The sequence below is a fragment of the Aotus nancymaae genome, unplaced genomic scaffold, assembly GCF_030222135.1.
Source record: "Aotus nancymaae isolate 86718 unplaced genomic scaffold, 86718_ANA_hifiasm-v0.15.2.pri h1tg000016l, whole genome shotgun sequence".
Taxonomy (NCBI): Eukaryota; Metazoa; Chordata; class Mammalia; order Primates; family Aotidae; genus Aotus; species Aotus nancymaae.
The window spans coordinates 63,172,471-63,197,043 of NW_026988428.1; the positions used below are offsets into that span (position 1 = coordinate 63,172,471).

General features: G+C 41.3%; 1 protein-coding gene across 7 annotated transcripts in view; it reads left to right on the top strand.

Moving 5' to 3' along the window:
- BICD1 (BICD cargo adaptor 1) overlaps positions 1 to 24,573 on the top strand; it is a 274,324-nt gene that overhangs the window by 240,013 nt on the left and 9,738 nt on the right. For 3 of the 7 annotated variants that reach the window (XR_010343025.1, XM_012458412.3, XM_012458417.3), the window contains one exon: positions 22,440 to 22,515. The exons of 1 other annotated variant lie outside the window; for it this stretch is intronic. Coding sequence is in view for 5 of the 6 variants with exons in the window: in XM_012458412.3 (XP_012313835.2) it covers positions 22,440 to 22,515 (76 nt within the window). In the remaining variant the exon portion in view is untranslated. Of the gene's footprint in view, positions 1 to 15,671; positions 19,641 to 22,429; positions 22,516 to 22,681; positions 23,185 to 24,573 lie in introns of those variants that run through there. 3 more of the 7 variants (XM_064377439.1, XM_012458413.2, XM_012458414.2) reach the window with 3 other exon arrangements.

Consider the following 24,573-nt stretch of genomic DNA (forward strand, 5'->3'; position numbering starts at 1 on the left):
AAACAATTTTTTCTTGAATTCAAGCAATTCTCCTGCCTCAGCCTCCCAAGTAGCTGGGATTAAAGGCACTCACCACCACGTCCAGCTAGTTTTTATATTTTTGGTAGAGACGGGGTTTCACCATTTGTCCAGGCTGGTCTCAAACTCCTGACCTCAAGTGATCTGCCCACCTCAGCCTCCCAAAGTGCTAAGATTACAGGCGTGAGCCACTACGCCTGGCCCATTTTTCTTTTAAACTGAAATATTGGACCAAAGTGCTGTTTTGCTGATTCTGCTTTGTCTTTGATTGGTGACAATGCTTTTTAAAATAGATATATATTAGATGTTTGTACCTGTATACCCTTTTCATATATCTCTTATTTGTTACTAGATCTCCTGTCGGTATAAGAACTTAATTACTTAGGTGTATTCTAACAAAACATATTCCTTAAACATTCTTAAAACAGTATAATCACTTATTTTTTTAATTGATGTAATCAAGTTGTGAAAGCTCATGTTTCTTATTTTAAGCAGAGAATGCCTTTAAAAGGTTTAAAATGCACCTGCCAGATTTAAATAGCAGAATTTATTGACACCATATATAGACTGAAAACACATCAAAGTCTTTCAAGGTTAGTTTCATGTGTCTTCCTTCTTCCCAGAATAAGAGAAAGATAAAGATAATATTGAGTAAACCATTCCATGCCACAAATCGGACCCACTCAACAAATAATGCAGTAATTAGTAGAACATCTGATGACCATGGTCCTATTCATGTTTTTATTTTTATTTTTGTTTTTGTTTACTATTCTCTCCTCTGTCAGGTATTCCTGTCCAGAAATTACATTTCCCTAAAAGATTTCATATCAAAACCTGAGCATTGTAAGCAAAATAAGCTATGATGAAAGGATGAAACTTTTTTTTTTTTGAGACAGAGTCTTACTCTGTCACCAGGCTGCTGTGCAGTGGCTCAATCTCAGCTCACTGCAACCTCCACCTCCTGGGTTCAAGGGATTCTCCTACCTTAGCCTCCTGAGTAGCTGGGACTACAGGCACATTCCACCACACCCAGCTAATTTTTATATTTTTAGTAGCGATGGGGTTTCACCATGTTGGCCAGGATGGTCTCGATCTCTTGACCTCGTGATCCTCCCACCTTAGCCTCCCAAAGTGCTGGGATTACAGGCGTGAGCCACCGCACCAGGCCAAAGGATGAAACTTTTTAATTACTGAAGAGATCAATGTGAAAATAAACTCCATAGCAAGAACATGCATATTGTATTAGATCATACTTTTCAATTCATATTGACTATTTTAGCATCATTATGTAATTTTAAAGTCTTTTAGATTTTGTTAAAATTTTACTAAATCCATGGAAATTGAAAGTTCCTTATTTAAATCCTTAGGAGAAAAACTACAATTTTTCTGTAATGTATTCATGAAGTTAAATAATAAGTACTTATTTGATATTCTTTTGTTACATATTTAAGAGCAAGAGTAATTAGTTCATACTTATGTTCACCTAAGTCCACCCATAAGTGCTGAAGATAGAGGCCTCCAGAAGGTGGCTGTGTCCAGAGGAGTAACAGGGAGGAACAGGTAGGCTGAGACATACGTGAGGCCCAGAACATTCCAGGCAATAACTACCTGCCTCTCCTGACTCTGCCCAAACCCTAAATGATGCTTTCTAGCTCATTAAAAAAATATCAGCAGCAGATATACAAGCTGAAAAGACATTTCTAGGGTTCGTTTCTAGATCACAGATTCTGCTTCAGACTCACTGAAGTGACCAGCCTCTACCCAGTAATAACAAACTAGTCTAAATGCAGAATAAAATAATTATACATTTTAATCTCACCACCTGCTATCTGTGTGTGCTCTCTACCCTCAAGATAGAGAATAGCCTTTATTCCACCAACTGGCGATCACTAGCCTACAACACCAAATCCACAGTTTCTTTGGTATTCTTTGTTTCAGGGAGTTGGGTGCTGTATCAGTCTACCTGTAATATTGCCTTGCCTTCATATCCCAAAGCCCTGCAGGCAAAGAAGAGTTCTTGTGGGCAACGAGGGCCCTTTGTTGTATTCCAGAGGAAGAGCGCCGTCAGTGTCTTCTATGCTGTACTCATACATATTTAATCCAATCTGCTGGCACTAGTCTATTATCTTCTACTATTTGCCCCCACTGTAACTACATAGCAACCTCTATTAAACAAACTCTCTGATTGTAAGGCATTATCTGAGATGGCATATCTAAACTCTATCTTGCAAAGGGACGTTTCCTATCTGCAAAGAATAATAAGAAAACATATTAAGAGAAAGTCACAATAGGTACCCAGGGAAGCCAATCTCTAGGTTAACCAGCTATTTCCCTGTCCATCTCTTCTCATAAATGTAAAAGGAGAGCCTACTGGAGAAATCCTGGAAGGGCATCTCCCAGCTCTAAGACTTTCTGATGCTTTGAATTCAAGTTATTCTGTCCATGACTAGGTCTGGAGCTCATTGTGTAAAATCTATGCTTCTAAATAAATGTTAAAGGCTTGGTGAGGTGGCTCACTCCTGTAATCCCAGCTCTTTAGCTGAGGCAGGTGGATCACGAGGTCAAGAGATTGAGACTATCCTGGCCAACATGGTGAAACCCCATCTCTACTAAAAATACAAAAATTAGCTGGATGTGGTGGCGTACACCTGTAATCCCAGCTACTCGAGAGGCTAAAGCAGGAGAATCACTTGAACCCAGGAGACAGAGGTTGCAGTGAGCCGAGATCGCACCACTGCACTCTAACCTGGGTGACAGAGCGAGACTCCATCTTGAAAAATAATAATAAAAATAAATTAAAAACATTTTTTTAAATGTTATGAAATCTCAGCACCATATAGTAGTATAGTTCCCGAGAAAAAAGATTTTTTTTCCTAAGAAAAGGAAAATTCCCATTATCTAATACATAAACCAAACTTTTTTGATGATTTAAAGTGACTGTGTTATGAGCTGAGTAGACAAGGCAGGAAGGAGCAGCAATGTTCCTGAGCGCTTGCTGAATTCTGGCAACATGCCAACACTTCGATCTCTCTGTCAAAATGGGTGGGATTTGATACCTAAAAGTATACTGATATTGTTACATGGAATATGGAAGCTACTGATTTAATTTGGAGATGTTCGTCAACCTGACAGGCACCTAAACTCCTCTTAGGCATTGTAAACGGTTAGGAAAATGGACCTTTCTACACACTAAATTTGGCTTCAGTGGCTCTCCTGAACTCTGAGGGAGTTGGGCAGGGGCAGCCTGAGCTCCGGCTGTGAGCATAGCTCAAGTGATGTGTACTTACCATGTTCATGGAAGGCCCAGGCTTGCCACTTCTATTCCTTTGTTTTCAATGATGTAGTGAGCTAGGCGCGGTGGCTTATGCCTATAATCCCAGCACTTTGGGAGGCCAAGGTGGGTGGATCTCTTGAGCCCAGGAGTTCGAGACAAGCCTGGGCAACTTGGTGAAACCCTGTTACTACAAAAAAATACAAAAACTAACCAGGCATGATGGTATGTGCCTGTAGTTCCAGGAGGTAGAGACTGCAGTGAGCTGTCATTGCACCACTACACTCTAGCCTGGGTGACAGTGCCTAAATAAATAGAAAGAAAGAAAGAGAGACAGAGAGAGAGAGAAGAAGAAGGAAGGAAGGAAAGAAAGGAAGGAAGGAAAGAAAAAGGAAGGCAGAGAAAGAAAAAAAAGAAAAGGAAGGAGGCAGGGAGGGAGGAAGGAAGGAAGGAAGGAAATAGGTCAAAAGAAAGAGAGAAAAGAAAGAGGAAAGAAGGAAGGAAGGAAGAAAATAGGCTGGGCGCAGTGGCTCATGCCTGTAATCCCAGCACTTTGGGAGGCTGAGGCGGGTAGATCGCCTGAGGTCAGGAGTTCAAGACCAGCCTGACCAACATGGTGAAACCCCGTCTCTACTAAAAACACAAAAATTAGTCAGATGTGGTGGTAGGCGCCTATAATCCCAGCTACTCAGGAGGCTGAGGCAGGAGAATCGCTTGAACCTGAGAGATGGAGGTTGCGGTGAGCTGAGATCGTGCCATTGCACTCCAACCTGGGCAACAAGAGCGAAACTCCATCTCATAAATAAATAAATAAATAAGAGGCCAGGTGTGGTGGCTGACGCCTGTAATCCCAGCACTTTGGGAGGCCAAGGCAGGCAGATCACGAGGTCAAGAGATTGAGACCATCCTGGCCAACATAATGAAACCGCGTCTCTACTAAAAATACAGAAAAAGTTAGCTGGACATGGTGGTGCACACCTGTAGTCCCAGCTACTCAGGAGGCTGAGGCAGGAGAATCGCTTGAGCCGGGGAGGCGGAGGTTGCAGTGAGCCGAGATTTTGCAAGACTCCGTCTCAAAAAAAAGTGTGAAGTCGTAAAGGTGCCATAGAACCACTAAATTCATTGTTGCTTAATTGTCACCTGTTAGCCAAAAATAGTCATTGATATACTCTCCATATCACAAATTTAAAATTTTGTGAACCGTACATGCAATAGTCAAGTTTATTTTTACTTTAGTCATTACTGGATCCCAGAGATTTTCTTTTCTTTTTTGGCATATGGATTATTTATGTCACTTCAGTGTGCCCAGTCCACAGATGAGGGACCACTTCTGGAGCTGGCCCTTTTGTGTGATTGAATTAGTCACTGAATATTCTCAAGACTAGATTAGATCGTTACTCTTAAAATAATTACTTAAAAAAAAAACTTCTATAACTTGAAATTTTTATAGCCAGGCACAGTGGCTCACGCCTGTAATCCCAACGCTTTGGGAGGCCAAGGCGGGTGGATCGCTTGAGGTCAGGAGTTTGAGCTCAGTCTGGCCAAAATGGTGAAACCCCACCTCTACTAAATACAAAAATCAGCCAGATGTAGTGGTGCATGCTTGTAATCCCAGCTACTCAGGAGGCTGAGACAGGGAGAATTGCTTGAATCTGGGAGGCGGAGGCTGCAGTGAGCTGAGGTGGCAGCACTGCATTTCAGCCTGGGCAACAAAGCAAGACTCCATCTCAAAAAAAAAGAAAAAGAAAAATTTGCATTTAAGACTTATATGAAAATACATACATTTATTTTGCAGAATAATGATCCAGGGGAGAACTGTCATTTTAACTAAAATTATTCTTGGCCGGACACAGTAGCTCATGCCTGTAATCCCAGCACTTTGGGAGGCCAAGGTGGGTGGATCATGAGGTCAGAAGTTCAGTCAAGATCAGCCTGGCCAACATGGTGAAACCCTGTCTCTACTAAAAATACAAAAATTAGCTGGGCATGGTGGCGCGTAATCCCTGTAATCCCAGCTACCCTTGGAAGCTGAGGCAGGAGAATTGCTTGAACTGTTTCCTGGGAGGCGGAGGTTGCAGTGAGCCGAGATCACGCCACTGCACTCCAGCCTGAGCCACAGAGCGAGACTCTATCTCAAAAAAAAAAAAAAAAAAAAAGTTATCGTTAGTGGATATAAAAGTTGGTGACCTTTTCTTAGTTGAAGGAGACACATTTTCCTCATCTTAAGAACTTTTTTGCTGCTCTCATGCTGGTCATCGTGCATTCTTTTGCTGTAAACTGAGCCTTGCCTCCCAGTTCTTCATTGCACTTCAGATTGTGTCTTACTACAAAGAGAAATTTAGTCTGTGATCAGTTTGGATCATAAGAACTGAAATTGTACATTTAGAATAGAAGCCAGGCATGTGATGTACACCTGTGGGCCCAGCTACTCAGGAGGCTGAGGTGGGAGGATCACTTGAGCCTGGGAGTTAGAGGCTCTAGTGAGCTGAGATCATGCCACTGCATTCCAGCCTGGATGACAGAACAAGACCCTGTCTCTAAAACGTAAAAAGAAGAAAAGAGGCCGGGCGCGGTGGCTCAAGCCTGTAATCCCAGCACTTTGGGAGGCCGAGGCGGGTGGATCACGAGGTCAAGAGATCGAGACCATCCTGGTCAACATGGTGAAACCCCGTCTCTACTAATACAAAAAATTAGCTGGGCATGGTGGCGCGTGCCTGTAATCCCAGCTACTCAGGAGGCTGAGGCAGGAGAATTGCCTGAACCCAGGAGGCGGAGATTGCGGTGAGCCGAGATCGCGCCATTGCGCTCCAGCCTGGGTATCAAGAGCGAAACTCCGTCTCAAAAAAAAAAAAAAAAAAAAGAAGAAAAGAAAGAAATTTAAAGTAGGAAGGGCTGCCATTTACTTCTGGCCAAGCTTCACCTCTAATCATGAGATACTTTAAAACACTAGCTCTGAGGTCCTTTACTCTGAGTAGGTATTTATGGAATAAGCCATTATGTAATGACATTAGAATCAGTTAAACATAAATTTTTTTCTCTTTTTATGCACTACTTGACATGAAAAGCAAAAAGAGGTAAGTTGGCTATAAACCTGTAGGTGAACCTTATTTTTCTTAATGGATTTATTCCTGAGTGGCTTTGCTTCAATTAAATTTCTATGAATCAAATACTTTTACATTAGGAAGATTGTCATTGGAAGTTCTTATTCTTTTCTTTGAAAATGAATAAGCGTCTTCTGTAAACTTAGATTTTCAAGCTATCTAATATTTAAACATTTGCTTTTCCTTTAACCAAGTCACACTTATGGTTTAATTTGCTTGTGAAGACATAGGGCATTTTGAAACACTTGGCTTAGTTTTGAGATAACTGAATTGTTTCTTTCACCAAAAATGTGAATTACATGTTATAAGTATTTTCTATTTTCTTAAAAATGAAAAAAGAAAAACCCAAGAAAAACTGACATTGGTGAAAGTCTATAATTTTCAGATCCATCAATTTTTCAGATCCATCGATTTACAGAAGAAGATGCCCTGAACCTCTCAGAATATTTTCTAGTGTGATTTTTTTTAAATGATTAAAAGAAATGAAGAAAATATTAAACAAGAAGATCAAACACATTTCATTGAGTGGTGTCTCATACATTTTTCTTGTTTGGGATCTATTTTATAATTGGTCATTTTACTGGATTCTTGGTTGTAGTTTAACTTATTTCTCTTTTGTTTCCTTTTGATGATGTATCAGTTCTGACATTTCAAAGGTGCAGCTGGTCCTCATTAGATATGTGCTGTTATTGACTTTGCTTAACAAGAACAGACCATCGTACCACCATGAGTTAACTGTGCCAGCTGACTTTGCTCTTGAGAAGGTCATTTCTAAACAAAACATTATTTTTTGAAAGGTTTTTAATTGGTGTAAGAATCTGGCAGCAAAATGTACTTTTACCTCTTGGTGCCACTGTGTTTAATTACCCTTTCCCCCTTATCCTCCATGTCTTTCCTGCCATAGGCTGTTGACAACACACATGCTCACGGTTTAATTGTAAGTTGTTCAGAAACAAAAAGCTGACTGTACTGCAGGGCATTTTTATATTTCTCTTTTGCAAGATTGGAAATAAAAATAGATTTTTGTATGAATATTGCTTTGTTTAATCAGCAAGTCATCTGACATTCATCAGGACAGCAAATGGAAAGACGGGTGAAAGGTTTTGTCAAATCTATAACCACTGAAAAGTCTAGAAATGCTCCCTCTCTACTTAGCAAGGCATGCTCTGATTCTACATTGTCAAAGACAACTTTAATGCTTGCCATTGAAGTGTGATGAACTATATGCAGTTGTCATTTATGTGAGGAAGAGCCAGATACTTTTTAAGATTTGTCACCAGGTCTTATTTTTGCATTGTCTATATTGAACTTTTTTGATGTGTTTCAACAATTTCTTCTTTTGGTTCTCTGGAAGTTTTTAACGAAGAATGATTGTTTCTGACTATCAAGAGTGAACGTTCTAATGGGATTTGCTGTGTTAAAGACTGATGTAAATTTGTCTGAAGTGTCTGGTAATATAAATTAGCAGGTTACGCCCCTGAGAAATCAGAAATGCACTATCATCTGTGGATACTTTCAGAATAACTAATGTTTTAACAGGGGATATAATATGTTCGGTGAAAAGAGATGAGATAGCCAACTCTATGTGTTTGATTATAAAATGCTGAAAGTGGTTCACAGCTCTCTGTTTTTATTCGTGTCAGTGTGCCATTAAATTCATCATTAGATTTTTGAAAATAGTTCTTTTCCTAGCTCCTGTTAGTATTTATGTAAATGTTTCTATCTCATGCTCTTCTTTTATGTATTTCTTATTTCTTAAGTTTTTTCTTATTTCTAAATTCTCTGTATGTGCATTTTTCAGTTTATTTGTTTAGGAATTCATAGGACTTTTTAAATGTTCAAGTTGTTACTACAAGGAGAATGTATTTTGATGCTTCTTTCCATTAACTTTTCTGTTAATTCACTAACATTATTAATCATTTTGTAGATTTAGTGAGGAATAACTTGTTAATGTTATTTGGCACATCTTAAATGACGGCAATTTAAAAATTATTTTCAAGATTGATATAATAAGGTCTTACAGTTAACAAAGAAGAATAATTGATCATCTGATAACACTAAATTAACTTTAAAATCTTTACCAGATAATATTTCTCCTTTCTTATTCCTTTTGTTAGAAAGATGTTATAATGACAGGAATGTCTAAATTGTAAACTCTTCCTTCAAGTGAATTAATTAAACAATGACATTAATTATATTAATAAAGATATAAATCCGGGAGCCACAGTGGCTCAGGCCAGTTGTCATGGCGCTGGAGGAGGCAAGGCTATGCGTTCGAGGCCAGCCTGGGCAACATAAGCACCTCTCAATTCATTTAAAAAAAAAGAAAAGAAAGAAAGAAATCCAAGATTCTTTTAAGGGAGGTGGAGTCCGTACTTTAGCAAATATTTTGCACTCACATGCAAATTCCCTAGCAAACTGTTGTGGGGAAATGAAGAATTATAAGGCATGGTCCTGCCTGCTCTCAAGGAACTTCATAGTATGGCTGGGGAGGATAGACATAGTGCAAGGAAAGCAGTGCTCTAGGGTTCTACAAGAAATGCCAAAGCAAGCCGGGCGCAGTGGCTCACGCCTGTAATCCCAGCGCTTTGGGAGGCTAAGGCAAGCAGATTGCTTGAAGTCAGGAGTTCAAGACCAGCCTGGGCAACATGGTGAAACTCCATCTCTACTAAAAATACAAAAATTAGCCAGGCAGGTTGGCATGTGCCTGTAAATCCCAGCTACTTGAGGGACTGAGGCATGAGAATTGCTTGAACCTGGGAAGAGAAAATTGCAGTGAGCCGAGATATGGAGATCGTACCACTGTACTCCAGCCTAGACGACACAGCAAGACTGTCTCAAAAAAAAAAAAGAAAGAAAGAAAGCCTGAAGGAGATGAGAGAAGTGCTAAAGGAGTGCTAAAGCAGACACCTCCTTTTGGGGCGGCCAGAAATAATGACTGAAATTTGACTTTGCATATTCTGACAGACGAGAGCATTTCTGATGAGTATAATGATAGGAGGAACAGCTTGTTGAAATGAATTCCTCCTCTGATCCATTTTGCCCTTTCTTATTTCATTGTTATTAATAGCATTGAATTTGTTTCTTGAAGCTGAAAACCTTAAGGGCATTGGAGTCCTCCCTTTCCTTTGCCTGTCATGTCTAATTGATGGACTCTGGGCTGCATGCTTTCACAAACGTTCTCTCACCCTATCTTCACATGAACCCTGCAAGACTGGTATTTAATGTTCTCACTTGACCGATAGAAAAACTGTGGCTCAGAACAGTTAAGTCACTTCTTTAGTGTCCCTAGCTACTGATTGTTGGAGCTGGAATCTAACAGAGAGACAGAGGTCTTTCTGATGGACTCTAAATTTCATGCTGAAATGGAGGAGAGCTGAGGAGCACAGAGGAGAGAGAATAGAAAATAAAGAGGGCCGGGCATGGTGGCTCATGCCTGTAATCCCAGCACTTTGGGAGGCCGAGGCGAGTGGATCATTTGAGCCCAGGAGTTCAAAACCAGCCTTCGCAACATGGCAAAACCCTGTCTCCACAAAAAAGTTTAACAAATAATAATAATAAGCTGGGCATGGTGGCGCTGGGGAGGCTGAGGTGGGAGGATCCGCCTGAACCCAGGCGGCAGAGGTTGCAGTGAGCCGAGAGCACACCACAGCACCCCAGTCTGGGTGACAGAGTAAGACTCTACCTCAAGAAAAAAAAAAAAGAAAACAAAAGAAAGAGGAAAGCTCAGAGAGGCCACAGGAAATGGCTGCAGAAGCATCATTGGCAAACGCAAGGAAATTATTGTGATGTCCCCTCTCTTAACACCCCAGTACATCTACTAGTAAGTGTGTTAGTAACTGATTATGGAGAGCATATTTGTGCTATTACCAGAATTCCTGGGCGTGGGAGTCTTTTATAACTGCAACTTTTCTATCTCCACGTCAGGGCACAGTATATAGACATTTATATTTTCTACTAACATACTCCTCAAATTTCACATTCAGTCGTCAGTTTAGTTTTCTCCAGTACCACTGTTTTGACCACTTTCACACTTCCCTCTACAGTGCTTTTGCTGAGAAGGGAGTCTGCTAAAATCCAAATGCAAATTTTCCTTCTTAATTTGTGCTTCCTGCTTTTCATGTATATCTTTTTTTTGCTTTGAGTTTCCTTAAATTAAAACCTTTTTTTGTTTGTTTTGTTTTGTTTGAGATAGAGTCTTGCCCTTGTTGCCCAGGCTGGAGTGCAATGGCACAATCTTGGCTCACTGCAACCTCCGCCTCCCAGGTTCAAGCGATACTCCTGGCTCAGCCTCCCAAGTAGCTGGGATTACAGGCATATATCACCCCACCCAGCTAATTATATATTTTTAGCAGAGACAGAGTTTCTCCTTGTTGGTCAGGCTGGTCTCAAACTCCCAGCCTCAGGTGATCCACCCACCTTGGCCTCCCAAAGTTCTGGGATTACAGGTGTGAGCCACTGCACCCGGCTGAATTAAAACTTTTTTTTTTTGACACAGAGTCTCGCTGTGTCACCCAGGCTGGAATGCAGTGGTGTGATCTTGGCTCCCTGCAACCTCCGACTTCCGGGTTCAAGTGATTCTTCTGCCTCCAACTAATTTTTGTATTTTTAGTAGAGACAGGGTTTCTCCATGTTGGTCAGGCCGGACTTGAACTCCTGACCTCATGATCCACCCACCTAAGCCTCCCAAAGTGCTGGGATTACCAGCATGAGCCACTGCACCCAGCCCAAATTAAAACTTTTCAATTCAACTCTTGGATTGCTTAGTTTTGAATAATTTGAAAGAATTTGGACTGTTCTTGGTTTATTTGGACTGAAGAAGTACTCTTGGCAGAGTAAGAAGGAGCACTAACTGCTTCTAATTTGGAACAAGTATCAAAGGCTGTATTAGGCTGCTGGGGCTTCCATCACAAATGACCACAGACTGGATGCCTTAAACAACAGAAGTTTATTTTCTCACAGTTCTGGAGGCTCGAAGTTCAAGATCAAGGTGTCCGCAGATCTCTTTTCTCCTGAGGTCTCCCGCCTTGGATTGCAGAGGCCACCTTTTGACTGTCCTCCCATGATCTTTCCTCAGTGCGCTACATCCCTGGTGTCTCTCTGTATGTATTAATCCTCTCTTCTTTACAAGGACACCAATCAGATTGGATTAGGGCCAACTCTAACAGTGTCACTTTATTTTAGTCACCTCTTTTAAAGGTCCCGTCTTCAAATACAGTTGCATTCTAAGGTTCTGAGAGTTAGGGCTTCAATATATGAATTTGGGGGGACACAATTTAGTCTATAACATCATGGGCCATTCTACTGAAAGGGCATGGGGTCAACAGTCAGAAATCTGGGGACAAGCTCTCACTCTGCCACTCTCTCCGTGGGCCCTAAGAAAATCACTTAATCCTTCTGATCCTCAGTGTTCTAATCTGTAAAATGGGGATTATGACTACCAATCTCAGTTGAGTTTTTTTTTCTGGTTTTTTTCTTTCCATTTTTTTTTCCTCCCGTGTTCAAGTGATTCCCGTGTCTCAGCTTTACCAGTAGCTGGGACTATAGGCACACATCACCACACCTGGCTAATTTTTGATTTTGTTTGTTCATTTTAATGGATTCTCATGCCTCAGCTTCCCGCCATTATAGGCGTGGGGCATTGTGCCCGGCCTCTGTAAGACTTTTACAATGAACAAAAGCTTTTTAGTGCCTAGAGAACTCATTTGAGGCCAGGTGCAGTGCCTCATGCCTGTAATACCAGCATTTTGGGAAAATGAGGTGGCTAGATAGCTTCAGTTCCGGAGTTCAGGACCAGCCTGGCCAATGTGGTGAAACCTTGCTGCTACTAAAATAACGAAAATGGTCAGGCATGGTGGCTCCTGCCTGGCATCCCAACACTTTGGGAGGCTGAGGCAGGTGGATCACCTGAGGTTAGGAGTGCGAGACCAGCCTGGCCAACGTGCTGAAACCCTGTCTCTACTAAAAATACAAAAATTAGCCGGGTGTGGTGGCACACACCTGTGATTCCAGCTACGTGGGAGGCTGAGGCAGGAGAATTGCTTGAACCTGGCAGACGGATGTTGCAGTGCACTTCAGCCTGGGTGACAGAACGAGACTCCATTTCAAAAAAAAAAAAAAAAAGGCCGGGCGCAGTGGCTCACGCCTGTAATCCTGACACATTGGGAGGCTGAGGCAGGCAGATCACCTGAGGTCGAGAGTTGGAGACCAGCCTGACCAACATGGAGAAACCCTGTCTCTGCTAAAAATACAAAATCAGCAGGGCATGGTGGTGCATGACTGTAATTCCAGCTACTTGGGAGGCTGAGGCAGGAGAATTGCTTGAACCTGGGAGGTGGAGGTTGCAGTGAGCCGAGATCATGCCGTTGCACTCCATCCCGGGCAACAAGAGCAAAACTGCGTCTCAAAAACAAACAAACAAAAATAAGCTATGCATAGTGGTGTGTGCCTGTAGTCCCAGATACTTGGGAGGCTGAGTCAGGAGAATCTCTTGAACCTGGGAAGCGGAGGTTGCAGTGAGCCAAGATTGCACCACTGCACTCCAGCCTGGTGACAGACGGAGACTCCATTAAAAAAAAAAAAAGTCATACAGAAACTGGCCTTGCATAAACTGAGTTTCTCATTTCTAAATAAAAATAAAATATGCCAGGTGCAGTGGTGGACACCTGTAATCCCAGCACTTTGGGAGGCTGAGGCAGGTGGATCACCTGAGGTCAGGAGTTTGAGACCAAACTGGCCAACATAGTAAAACCCCATCTCTACTAAAAATACAAAAAAAAAAAAAAAAATTAGCTGGATGTAGTGGCACACACCTATAATCCCAGCTACTAGGGAGGCTGAGGCAGGAGAATCACTTGAACCTGGGAGGCAAAGGGTGCAGTGAACTGAGATGGCAACATTGTACTCCAGCCTGGGCAACAAGAGTGAAACTCTGCCAATAAATGTGTCTCAGTTTTTACAAAGATTCAGGAGCTTTTTCACACAAATTTATATACAGCTCTTTTTATAAGTATTACATATTACCATTATTTCTCATCCTTTCTTCTACATTTCTTCTGCCTGCTCTTCCTTTTTTGTCATTGCCTAAAATCCCAATTAATGAATAGTTTGGAAGAACATGGCCAGCTTTGCAGAAAGAAGAAAGATATCCTTTTCCCTCCCATAAGGACTAAAAGAGGATGCCTCTGTACTTTCATCACTAACTATGGAGTGTTAATTTTAGGACAGCCTATAGCTCTCTGTCAGTTTCCTACAGTTTTCAAAATTAAATGTTCTTGCTTTTCTACTGTTAATCATCTGTCCTTATTGAAAGATCTTTAATGAATATTGACTGTTTATTCCAAGTTTATAAGGTTTTTGGTCTAAAGTGGTTGTCTTAGTCCATTTTCTGTTGCTTATAATGAATACTTGAAATTGGGTGATTTATAAAGAAAAAGAATTTGTCATTTGCAGTTCTGGAGGCTGAGAAGTCCGAGGTCAAGGTGAACATACGGTGAGAGCCTTCTTGCTGGTGGGGACTGCAGAGTCCCAAAGGGCATCACATGGCAAGGGGGCTAAACATGCTAAGTCGGGTCTGTCTTCCTCTTATAAAGCCACGAATTCCACTCCCATCGTAACCCCTGAATCCATTAACCCATTAATCCACTAATTCATGAATGGCTTTGTCCATTCATGAGGGCGGATCCTTATGAGCCAATCACATCTTAAAAGGTTCTACCTCTCAATACTGCCACATTGGAGATGCAGTGTCAACATGAATTTTGGAGGAGATATTCAAACCATAGCAGTGGTATCTAGTAGAAAGTAGTAGCAGTGTTCTATTACAGCAGTTGTTCAAAAGCTTTTATTAAACCTTTTTTTATAAGCTGTCTTGGAAAGAGTACACCAGGTTAGCAGAGATAATAACTAAGAGTCTCAGCGAGAGGCACGTGTGTTCCTTATATGATCAACTTCCATTTCTCCTGCCTATTTTTAAGAATTATAGGCGGGGCGCGGTGGCTCATACCTGTAATCCCAGCACTTTGGGAGGCTGAGGCAGGAGGATAACCTGAGGTTGGGAGTTTGAGAACAGCCTGGCCAACATGGAGAAAGCCCATCTCTACTAAAAATACAAAATTAGCCAGATGTGGTGGCACATGCCTGTAATCCCAGCTATTCGGGAGGCTGAGGCAGGAGAATTGCTTGAACCTGGGAGACAGAGGTTACTGTGAGCCGAGATCACACCACTGCACTCTAGCCTGGGCGACAGGAGAAAAACTCCATTTCAAAAAAAAAAAAAAAAAAGAATATGAGTATATGAATGACCCATTTTAAAAACAGGAAAGGAAAAGAAGGAAGCACACAACCTTCTTTTTTTTCTCACTTTTCTTGTTGAAGGAAAGATATGAAAGATAGAGGAAGAGGTATCCATGGAGAAAAAGAGTATTTAAGTAAGAGGATTAATATCTACATATCTCAGAAGAAGAAATGTAGAAATACAGTTGTATACAGTGGAAAAGAAAGAATTTTGTTGGTTATTAGACCAACAAACTTAAGCCTCATCCTCAGCAAATTTCTGGAACTGGATGAATTACAAATTGCTCTCTGTATGATGGGAATTGTTAAAAGCCAGCATGAGTTCATCAAGAATGACTTAAACTAGGCTACCTACATTCTCTATCTCATAAGACCAGGGAAAAGGTGAAATAATGTGTCTGAACTTAAGCAAGCAACTAACCAGGCATTTAAAAAAAATATTCTTGAGACAAATAGAGAAATCAATTCTAGATGATAATCATATAATTGTGTAGACTCATAACTAATTAGATGATGTGTGCAAAGGGTCCAAATACAGTGACTTATATTTATGAAATATGGTCTCCATTTAGCCTGACCTTATTGTTAGTTGCTAGTCTTACATAAAGCTATCATGATCATGATTCTAACATTTTCTGATTTGAGAGAAATAAATGCTAAAATGACAGAATAGGATCCAAAATATTCATCAGATAGGAAGAGGTGAAATACGTCATATTTACTTTAAACATAAAGTTTAAATGGATATGAAATATCGTGCTGGAATTCCAAGCACTATAAGATGGAGAAAGGATAACTTGGTAGCACTATCTGTAAACAAAGCCAGCTCAATGGAAATAGCAGTGTGATGTGGCTGCCCAAAAATGCCATGAGCTTTTGCTGTTTTAATAGGAGTAGGATGTCTCAGATGAGACAATACGGTGCCATTGTGCTCTTCACTGGGCTTATCTTATCACACATGACTTCCTTTCTTATCTTATTTTTAGAAGGATGTGCACAAACTGGAACCAGGTCAGAGAGCAAGGAGAAGATTGAGGGAAATTGACATCATGTCTTAGAAGGAAGAAATGGGGTTGGGGCTGGTGGCTCACATCTGTAATCCCAGCACTTTGGAAGGCTGAGGCAGTTGGATCATTTGAGGCCAGGAGTTCAAAGACCAGTCTGGCCAACATGGTGAAAACCTGTCTGTACTAAAAATACAAAAATTAGCCAGCCATGGCAGCCCACACCTATAATCCCAGCTACTCGGGAAGCTGAAGCACAAGAATCGCTTGAACCCGGGAGTCGGAGGTTGCAGTGAGCCAAGATCATGTAACTTCACTCCAGCCTGGGCAACAGAGCAAGACTCCATCTCAAAAAAAAAAAGGAAGAACGTGGATACTTGACCTCAGGAGAATTCAGAAGACAGAGATTGTTTTCATGGGAACATGTGGAACACCCAGAGGTGTTTATGGTCATGCGGGAAAGAGGTGTGCTGTGGAAAATACGATCTTATGAAAAAGTGGGGATGCATTAGTTCTCAAGTCAGGATAACGAGGTGGGGGCATGCGATGCTACAGGAGACTGTTTGCCACAAAGACCTGCTTCTGTGCCTGTCCCAGAGCACTTGGACCCCAGAGAATCCAACTCTGCAGCCTCACTACTCATCCTGGCTGGGTTTGGTCTCCACAGATGGGCTTTCACCCACATGGTGCTCACCAATGCCCACTACTGCCATCTGGGCCGGATGTGGAGCCAAAACATGGAAGTGTTCCATGTCTGCTATGTGAGCTGCTCCCTCCCATCCCAATCAGCCACCAGTGGGCTCCTGGACTCCCTAAGGCATTGACTTTTAGAAAATTGGTTAGTTGGGTCAGGCATGGTGGCTCACGTCTGTAATCCCAACACTTTGGGAGGTCGAGGTGGGCAAATCACCTGAAGTCAGGAGTTCGAAACCAACGTGGCCAACATGGCAAAACCCCGTCTCTACTAAAAATATAAAAATTAGCTGGGCATGGCTGTGCATACCTGTAATCCCAGCTACTTGGGAGGCTGAAGCAGGAGAATTGCTTGAACCTGGGAGGCAGTGGTTGCAGTGAGCTGAGATCGCACCATTGCACTCCAGCCTGGACAACAAGAGTGAAACTCTGTCTCAAAAAAAAAGAAAAGAAAATTGGTTAGTTTTCCAAATTGCATCGAAAATTTTATAAATAATAGAAGCCCAAGAGAAAGCCACACAGCAAAACTTTCTCTCCTTGCCAATGAAATGTATTATTTTCAGCCACCTCTTTTTAAAAACTGAATATTATCTTCGTTCCTGTACCCTTCATTTTGTTTTGTGTTTTTGAGAGCGCTGGTTGCCTTAAAATCAGTATCTCAAATCTCTGGTGAAGTTTCTTCTGTCTCTTTGGGACCCTGATATTTTCTAGAGGTAGCTGGTGTCAATTTGAGAAGCATCCAGAAAAGGGAATAGAAAATAGGCCTTAGCATTAGGAAATCTAAATTTAAGTCCTTGTTCTTCTGCTTCCTAACTGTGACCTTGGGCAAATTAATACACATGGTGGTCTTGGATTAATCAGTGGAGGCTTGTAGAGCACCTACTCTGATGCCACATCCTGTGTTTGTTTCTGGCAGGAGAGATTATAAAAGGAGGTTAAAGAAAAAAAAATAGTCTCAAAAATATCTGAGACTGATATACTCCCATATTATCAAAAACACTTATTTTCCTTAGTTAGGAATAGTGTAAGCCTGTAGTCCCAGCTATTTTGGAGGCTGAAGTGGGAGCACCACATAAGTCCAGGAGTTCAAGGCCAGGCTGGGCAAATAGAAAGACGCTGTGTCTTAAAACAGAGAACAAATGTAAAGTTTATAGGATAAACTGATTCAGCAAATATTTTCCTCTTGTTTCTCCCATTCTTTTCTATCTTCCTTTCTACTTGAGGCCCTTGTTTATGGAGGAATTTCATACAAGGGTGCTCTTCTTGTGCCTATCAAGACAGACCTATAGATGCTTTGAGCTATGATATTCCATATTCATCCCTGCCCTTGAGGCATTAATAATCTCTTGAGCCGGGCGCAGTGGTACACACTTGTAGTGCCATCTACTCAGGAGATCGAGGCAGGAGGATTGCTTGAACTCACTGCACTACAGCCTGGGTGACATAGCAAGACCTGTCTCTAAAAAAGATTACATAAGTAATCTCTTGAGCATGCTATGACATTTCTCAAGCCTGTGGCCTTATCATATAAACTTACAGCATTTTCTAATTCCATTCTGATCATTTCAAATAAACTTTAATTTTATGATAAAATATCTTACTACTGTTACTAAAGACCATAAAAAGTTTGTAGTTACGAAGAAGTTATTTGACTAACTTACTTTGTTAGATGTCAGCCTAGATAGTACAACCTCCAGGAAGCATTCCCTGACCGCTTAGATTTAGTTAAGTTTGGTTAGTTAGATTTAGTTATGTTTGATTAGTTATATTTAATCTAATTTAATTAAGTTAACTTTTGCTGTGAGGTCCTGTAACACCCTACACTTTCCCTATCACGAGGCAATACAGTGACACATCGGCAAGTTCAGCTCAGCCTTTGGATCATACAGTCCTGGATTCAAATTGCACATCTGCCTCCTAGTGGAGTTTGTCAAGTTACTTAACCTAAGTTCCCCTTTCCTTATTTGTAAAGTGAGATTAATACAACAGGGCTATAGAAGAGCAGGGATATTAAGTGCCTACACAGTGCCTGACACATCGTAAGCAATAAATAAGTACTAGATGCTGTCATCACCATCTCCATCACCATCATCATCATGACACTTCATTGTAGTTGCTTATTGAATATGCTTATCTTCCTCGATGAAGCAGGGACCGCATTTTCTCCATTCACCTTTCTCCCCCTGCTGCCTAACACAGTTTCTGACACAAAATAGGAGCTTAGTAACTTGATTGTTGAATGCTTGAGACAAATCCTGGTGGCCAAATGACAGCAATGGCTTTGTGGGTTCTACAAGGCCTGCTCTTTCGTGCGCATAGTTGTCATCTTTTATGCCCCCGAAGCAATGAGATTTGGCCTAGTTCCTTCAAGAGTGAGCCTAGCAGAACAGATCCTAGGTGGAGCAGGGGAGATCACTTAGAGCTTGCAGCATCTCAGAGCTACAAGGGACTTCCTCAGCCTCACAGCCTACCTCCTTCATTTTACAAAGTACATGCTGAGACACATCCGTGGCTCAACCAGGCTACAAATGACACAACTGGAGGACTGTAGACCTGAGAAGAGGGATTTAGAAGACAATCGAGTCAGAGCAATGTAGCTATATTATAGTTTCATTTTTTAAGTCTATCACCATTTTATCTATGGAATTTGTTTTTTAAGGATAAGTAGCTAAGTGTTTATGAATAATAAATGCAAAATAACAATAATTAGTTTGGCTAGGAGCAGTGGCTCACATCTGCAATCCCCACACTTTGAGAGGCCAAGGCAGGAGGACTGCTTGAGGCCAGGAGTTCAAGACTAGCCTAGGTAAAATAGTGAGACCCTGTCTCTACAAAAATTTAAAAAATTAGCATGGTGTGATGGTATGTGCCTGTAGTCCCAGCTACTCAAGAGGCTGAGGCAGGAGGATCATTTGAGCCCAGGAGTTGGATGCTGAAGTGAGCTATGATAGCCACTGCACTCCAACCTAGGTGACAGCATGACATCCTGTCTCAAAAAATAAATAGGCTGAGCGCAGTGGCTCACATCTGTGATCCCAGCACTCTTGGAAGCCAAGGTGGGTGGAGCACCTGAGGTCAGGAGTTCAAGACCAGCCTGGCTAACATGGGGAACCCCCATCTCTACTAAAAATACAAAAAAATTAGCTGGACATGGTGGTGTACACTTGTAATCCCAGCTACTTGGGAGGCTGAGGCAGGAGACTCACTTGAACCCAGGAGACAGAGCTTGCAGTAAGCCGAGGTCGTGCCACTGCACTCCAGCCTGGTACCTGGTGAAGGAGTGAGACTCTGTCTCAAAAAAAAAAAAAAAAAAAAAAAAAATATATATATATATATATATATTAGCCAGAGGTGCTTCTAAAGAAGGAAAAAGTGATATTCACTAAAAATGTGAAAAATGTCTACCACCTAGCTAGCATTTCATTAGGGGAGTACATTGCAATTCTGATCACCTGCTTTCTGAATTTTGTCATAAATTATATTTTGAATGAATAATAACCTGTGACTGTATTGGCAAATAAAAAAGTCAAAAATATGAGATATTTTTTAAAGATGTAAGCCATTTTAATGCTAACTCAATTTAGTTACTCTAATTCTAAGGATCTCAATTCCGCAGACTCCAGTACTCTGCTTTAAAAGAGTTTTATTTATAGCTCCCTAGCAATGTAAGACTCAAGGAATCCAGAGTGGTTTTTACATCCATTGCATTTACCTAAACACACCATCGGAGGGCAGTATACACTTGGTTAACTTAAAAACTGCCTGTCTGGTGGCCTTATCAAAATAGTTGTCCGAGTTAGTCTAAGACATTCCTAAATTACCACTCAGATAGGCAGGAAAGGTGTTGGAAAAGACAAAAGGAGCAAAGATTTTGAGAAGACAAAGGAATGCATCCCTTAAGACTCTGAGTTTCTACAAAAGGGAATCGAGCTAATCATGCTGCAAAATGGGAAAACAGTTAAAAAACAGAGGGATTTCCTAATTATTTGTTACATTTGAAAGACTTTCATTGAATATAATCATCTGAACACCAGCTACCAAACAAAAATAAGATCACCTCATTCCTATTAATATGCGCTAATTAATAAGATGGCAACAAAGACCACTATATAAAAGGGTCCCTTTGGTAATGTTTTCTTGAGTGAATGAAAATCGAGCCTGCCTTATATTGTATTCTACTTTGCATCACAAACAGTTGTAGTGTATTTCTGGAAAAGCGCCAGTAGTTTCTTTGAATGTTGAATTCTGGAGTTATATAGGCAGACTTTTTTGTAACAGAATATATTGACTTTAAAACAGATGATATTTGGCCAGGCCTGGTGGCTCACGCCTGTAATCATAGCACTTTGGGAGGCCGAGACAGGTGGATCACTTGAGATCAGGAGTTAAAAACCAGCCTGGCCAATATAGTAAAACCCTGTCTCTGCTAAAAATACAAAAATTGGTCGGGTGTGGTGGTACGCATCTGTAATCCCAGCTACTCAGAAGGCTGAGGCAGGAGAATTGCTCGAATCTGGGAGGCGGAGTTTGCAGTGAGCCAAGATCACGCCACTGCACTCAAGCCTGGGTGACAGAGTGAGACTCCATCTCAAAAAAAAAAAAAAAAAAAAAGGTGATACTTAAATACAAGATTTTTTTTTTCTTTCCTTTTTTCCCCCCCACTGCATTCCTAGAGGATAAATTCAAGACTTTAAATGTAAAAATCAGTAGAGCCTCGTTAAGCCTGTAAATCCAGAATTTGTGATAATTTGGATTAAATATTACTTACATAACATATAAGGAGGCCGGGTGCGATGACTCATGTCTGTAATCCCAGCACTTTGGGAGGCTGAGGTGGGTGGATCACCTGAGGTCAGGAGTTCCGGACCAGCCTGACCAACATGGTGAAACCCCACCTAATTTTGTAAAAATACAAAATTAGCTGGGCATGGTGGCTCATGGCTGTAATCCCAGCTCCTCCGGAGGCTGAGACAGGAGAATCACTTGAACCCAGGAGGTGGAGGTTGCAGCGACCGAAGTTCACGCCATTGCACTCCGGCCTGGGCAACAAGAGCAAAACTCTATCTCAAACAAACACTTATAAGGAAAGGGGTTTGCTAAGCAAATACATAGTATAATCAGTTGTCAAGAGGAAATGCTTCAATTAAGAATAATTTTTAAGTTTAATTCTATTTTTAAATTGTTTACAAAAATCTTTTTGGAGAAAGATGCTGTATGCATTTCTAACCAGCTTCTTGCATGATTCTAACATAGTCACCTGGTACCAGTAAACAAAGCACTCTGATTTTTTAGACCACCAGGCACTACTTTCTTGGAGTAGATGATTAACCCAGCTAAAGCTTGATTTTTACTAGCTAACACTTTGTTAACCTAGTGTGTTATACTGTGTGATTTTAAAATAGCAAAAGCAAAATAAAGTGTAGTTGTCATTCAGGTTAGCTTTCTAGTCCAAGTCACTAACAATCTACTATGTAATAGACATTCTAAGATTTCTACCAACAGTTCTATTTTCAATATATAAAATCAATTTTCAGAAAACTGCAAGGATGATTTCCTTGTTCAATTAAGATTCTACTAATCATGGAAAAGATTATACTGCACACTTTCTCAAGGTACCTATGGGATTGACAATATGTCCATGTGTCTGACAGTAAAGTCAGTTATCTGAATACATTCCATTTTGGAATAGCAGATCTAAGTGCTAAGCAAGTAACTACCACCACGTTCAAGTTTAGAAATGGAAGATCTTTCATTATATTAATAGACCCTTTATTTTTAGACATAACAAAATACCAAAGACAAATGGCCACATATGTCCTAATGTACTTGAGAAATCTTGCTATGAATGCTGTGTCACTAATTTTTAATACTTAAAAAAAAAAAAATGCCTGTCTTTTCTATTGGCATCATTCAAGAAGAAAAAAAAAGTTGAATCAGAATGTTTTTGTGTGAATGCACATTCCTCACTAAATCTCAGGCAGCTGCTTTAGTCACTGTTACTAACGCCTTGCTCTGTCATCTCTTTGTATACATGTCTAATTTATCAGTTTCTTGTAGATTGTCAGCAGCCTGCTGCCTCCGTACCGCCACAGTGCTCACAACTAGCCGGGAGGCAAGACTGCCCAACTGTCAGGTAAATTCAGATGTCCTTTCCCTTCCCACCCAGCTGCATGCCTGATCCATGGACCCTGGCTCCCCTTTCCAACACCTGAACTGCATGCCTGATCCATAGACCCTGGCTCCCCTTTCCAACACCTGAACTGCCTAAGCATCATCACATTTTGCTATATTTTATTTCAAATGTGGGCTACATAGACACACATTGGATACCTGCAGTCCCTGTGTTCCCAGCGGGAATTCAAGAGAGCTGGGGTTTATTTTGCTGGCCACCAGCTGGTAGACTACAGGCTGCCTTCAGCCCCTTTGTCTGCATAAATACTTGGATTAGTCCACTGTTTCAGTCCTTTCCAAAAAATAAAAGCTGGAATTGTTCTGATGTTTGACCTACCTTTCATTTTCTTTTGTCTTTAAAGTATATTTCTTTTCCTATGAAATCCAAGGGACACTGATATACTAATTGACCTGATTTGATTCCTATACATTATATGTATTAAAACATCACTATGTACTCCATGAATATGTACAATTATTACTTGTCAACTTAAAAAAGTAAAATCCCTGGCCAAGCATGGTGGCCCACGCCTGTAACCTCAGCACTTTGGGAGGCCAAGGCAGGTGGATCACTAGGTAAGGAGTTTAAGACCAGCCTGGCCAACATAGTGAAACCCTGTGTCTATAAAATACAAAAAACTTAGCCAGGCAGGGTGGCATGTGCCTGTAGTCCCAGCAACTTGGGAGGCTAAGGCAGGAGAATCGCTTGAACCTGGGAGGCGGAAGGTATGGTGAGCCAAGACCACACCACTGCACTCCAGCCTGGGCAACAGAGCAAGACTCCATCTCAAAAAATAAAAATAAAAATAAAATTAAAAATCCCCACTACTCAGGAAGCTGAGGTAGGAGGATTAATCAATTGAGCCTAGGAGTTCAAGGCTGCATCGAGCTATGATCACAACACTGCAGCCTGCCGGGTAAGACCCTGTTGCTAAGAAACAAAGCAAAACAAAAACCACAGTAAAATAAAATAAAAAATCTTTAAATAGGCCGGGCGTGATGGCTCACACCTGTAATCCCAGCACTTTGGGAGGCTGAGGCAGAGGGATTACCTGAAGTCAGGAGTTTGAGACCAGCCTGAGCGACATGGTGAAACCCCATCTCTACTAAAAATACAAAAATTAGCTAGGTATGGTGGCTCATGCCTGTAATCCCAGCTACTCGGGAGGCTGAGGCAGGAGAATCACTTGAACCCAGGAGGCGGAGGTTGCAGTGAGTCGAGATCACACCACTGCACTCCAGCTTAGGTGACAGAGAGATCCATCTAAAAACAATTTTTAAAAATTAAAAAAATATATATCTCAGGCAAGCAGGAAGAATATAAAGAATTAGATATAAAGGCAGGGTACAGTGGCTCATGCCTGTAATCTTAGCACTTTGGGAGGCTGAGGCAGGAGGATTGCTTGAGTCCATGAGCTTGACGTTACAGTGGGTAAAATCACGCCACTGCACTCCAGCCTGGGGGACAGAGCAAGACCCTGTCTCTAGATAGATAGATAGACAGATAGACAGACAGACAGACAGACAGACAGATAGGAACAGCTGTATAAAAGTGTTTCTGTTCTCTGTCCACTCAGTAGCCTTGGTAAAACTGAATTTGAAAGGTGGAGAAAAACATTGTAGTCAGCATTCAAAAGAGAATATTGCTCTGACAGTGACCTTTATGTGAGATTACTTGAATTATTGTAAAAGCAGGTTTGCACAGTCCCTGAACACTGAACTGGAGAGTTTGCTGACAATTCCAATTCCAAAGGAAAGCTTTTTGAATCAGTCATGAATTGCCCTCCATCCTGGTGAACCTCCACACATCACCTCAGCGTTCCATCAGGACCTCACCTTCATCCTGGAGTGCTTCATCTCCAGTCACCTGGCCTCTGATGGTGTCGGACTTTACTAGTCTGGCTGTGGTTTTCATCATCTGCCCAGTGTTCTCTCCTTATCACAGCTGTTGCCCTTCTACCAGGGGAAGGCTGCTTTTGAGCGGGGGCAGGTCCAAACACTTTCCACATGTGTCTGAGAA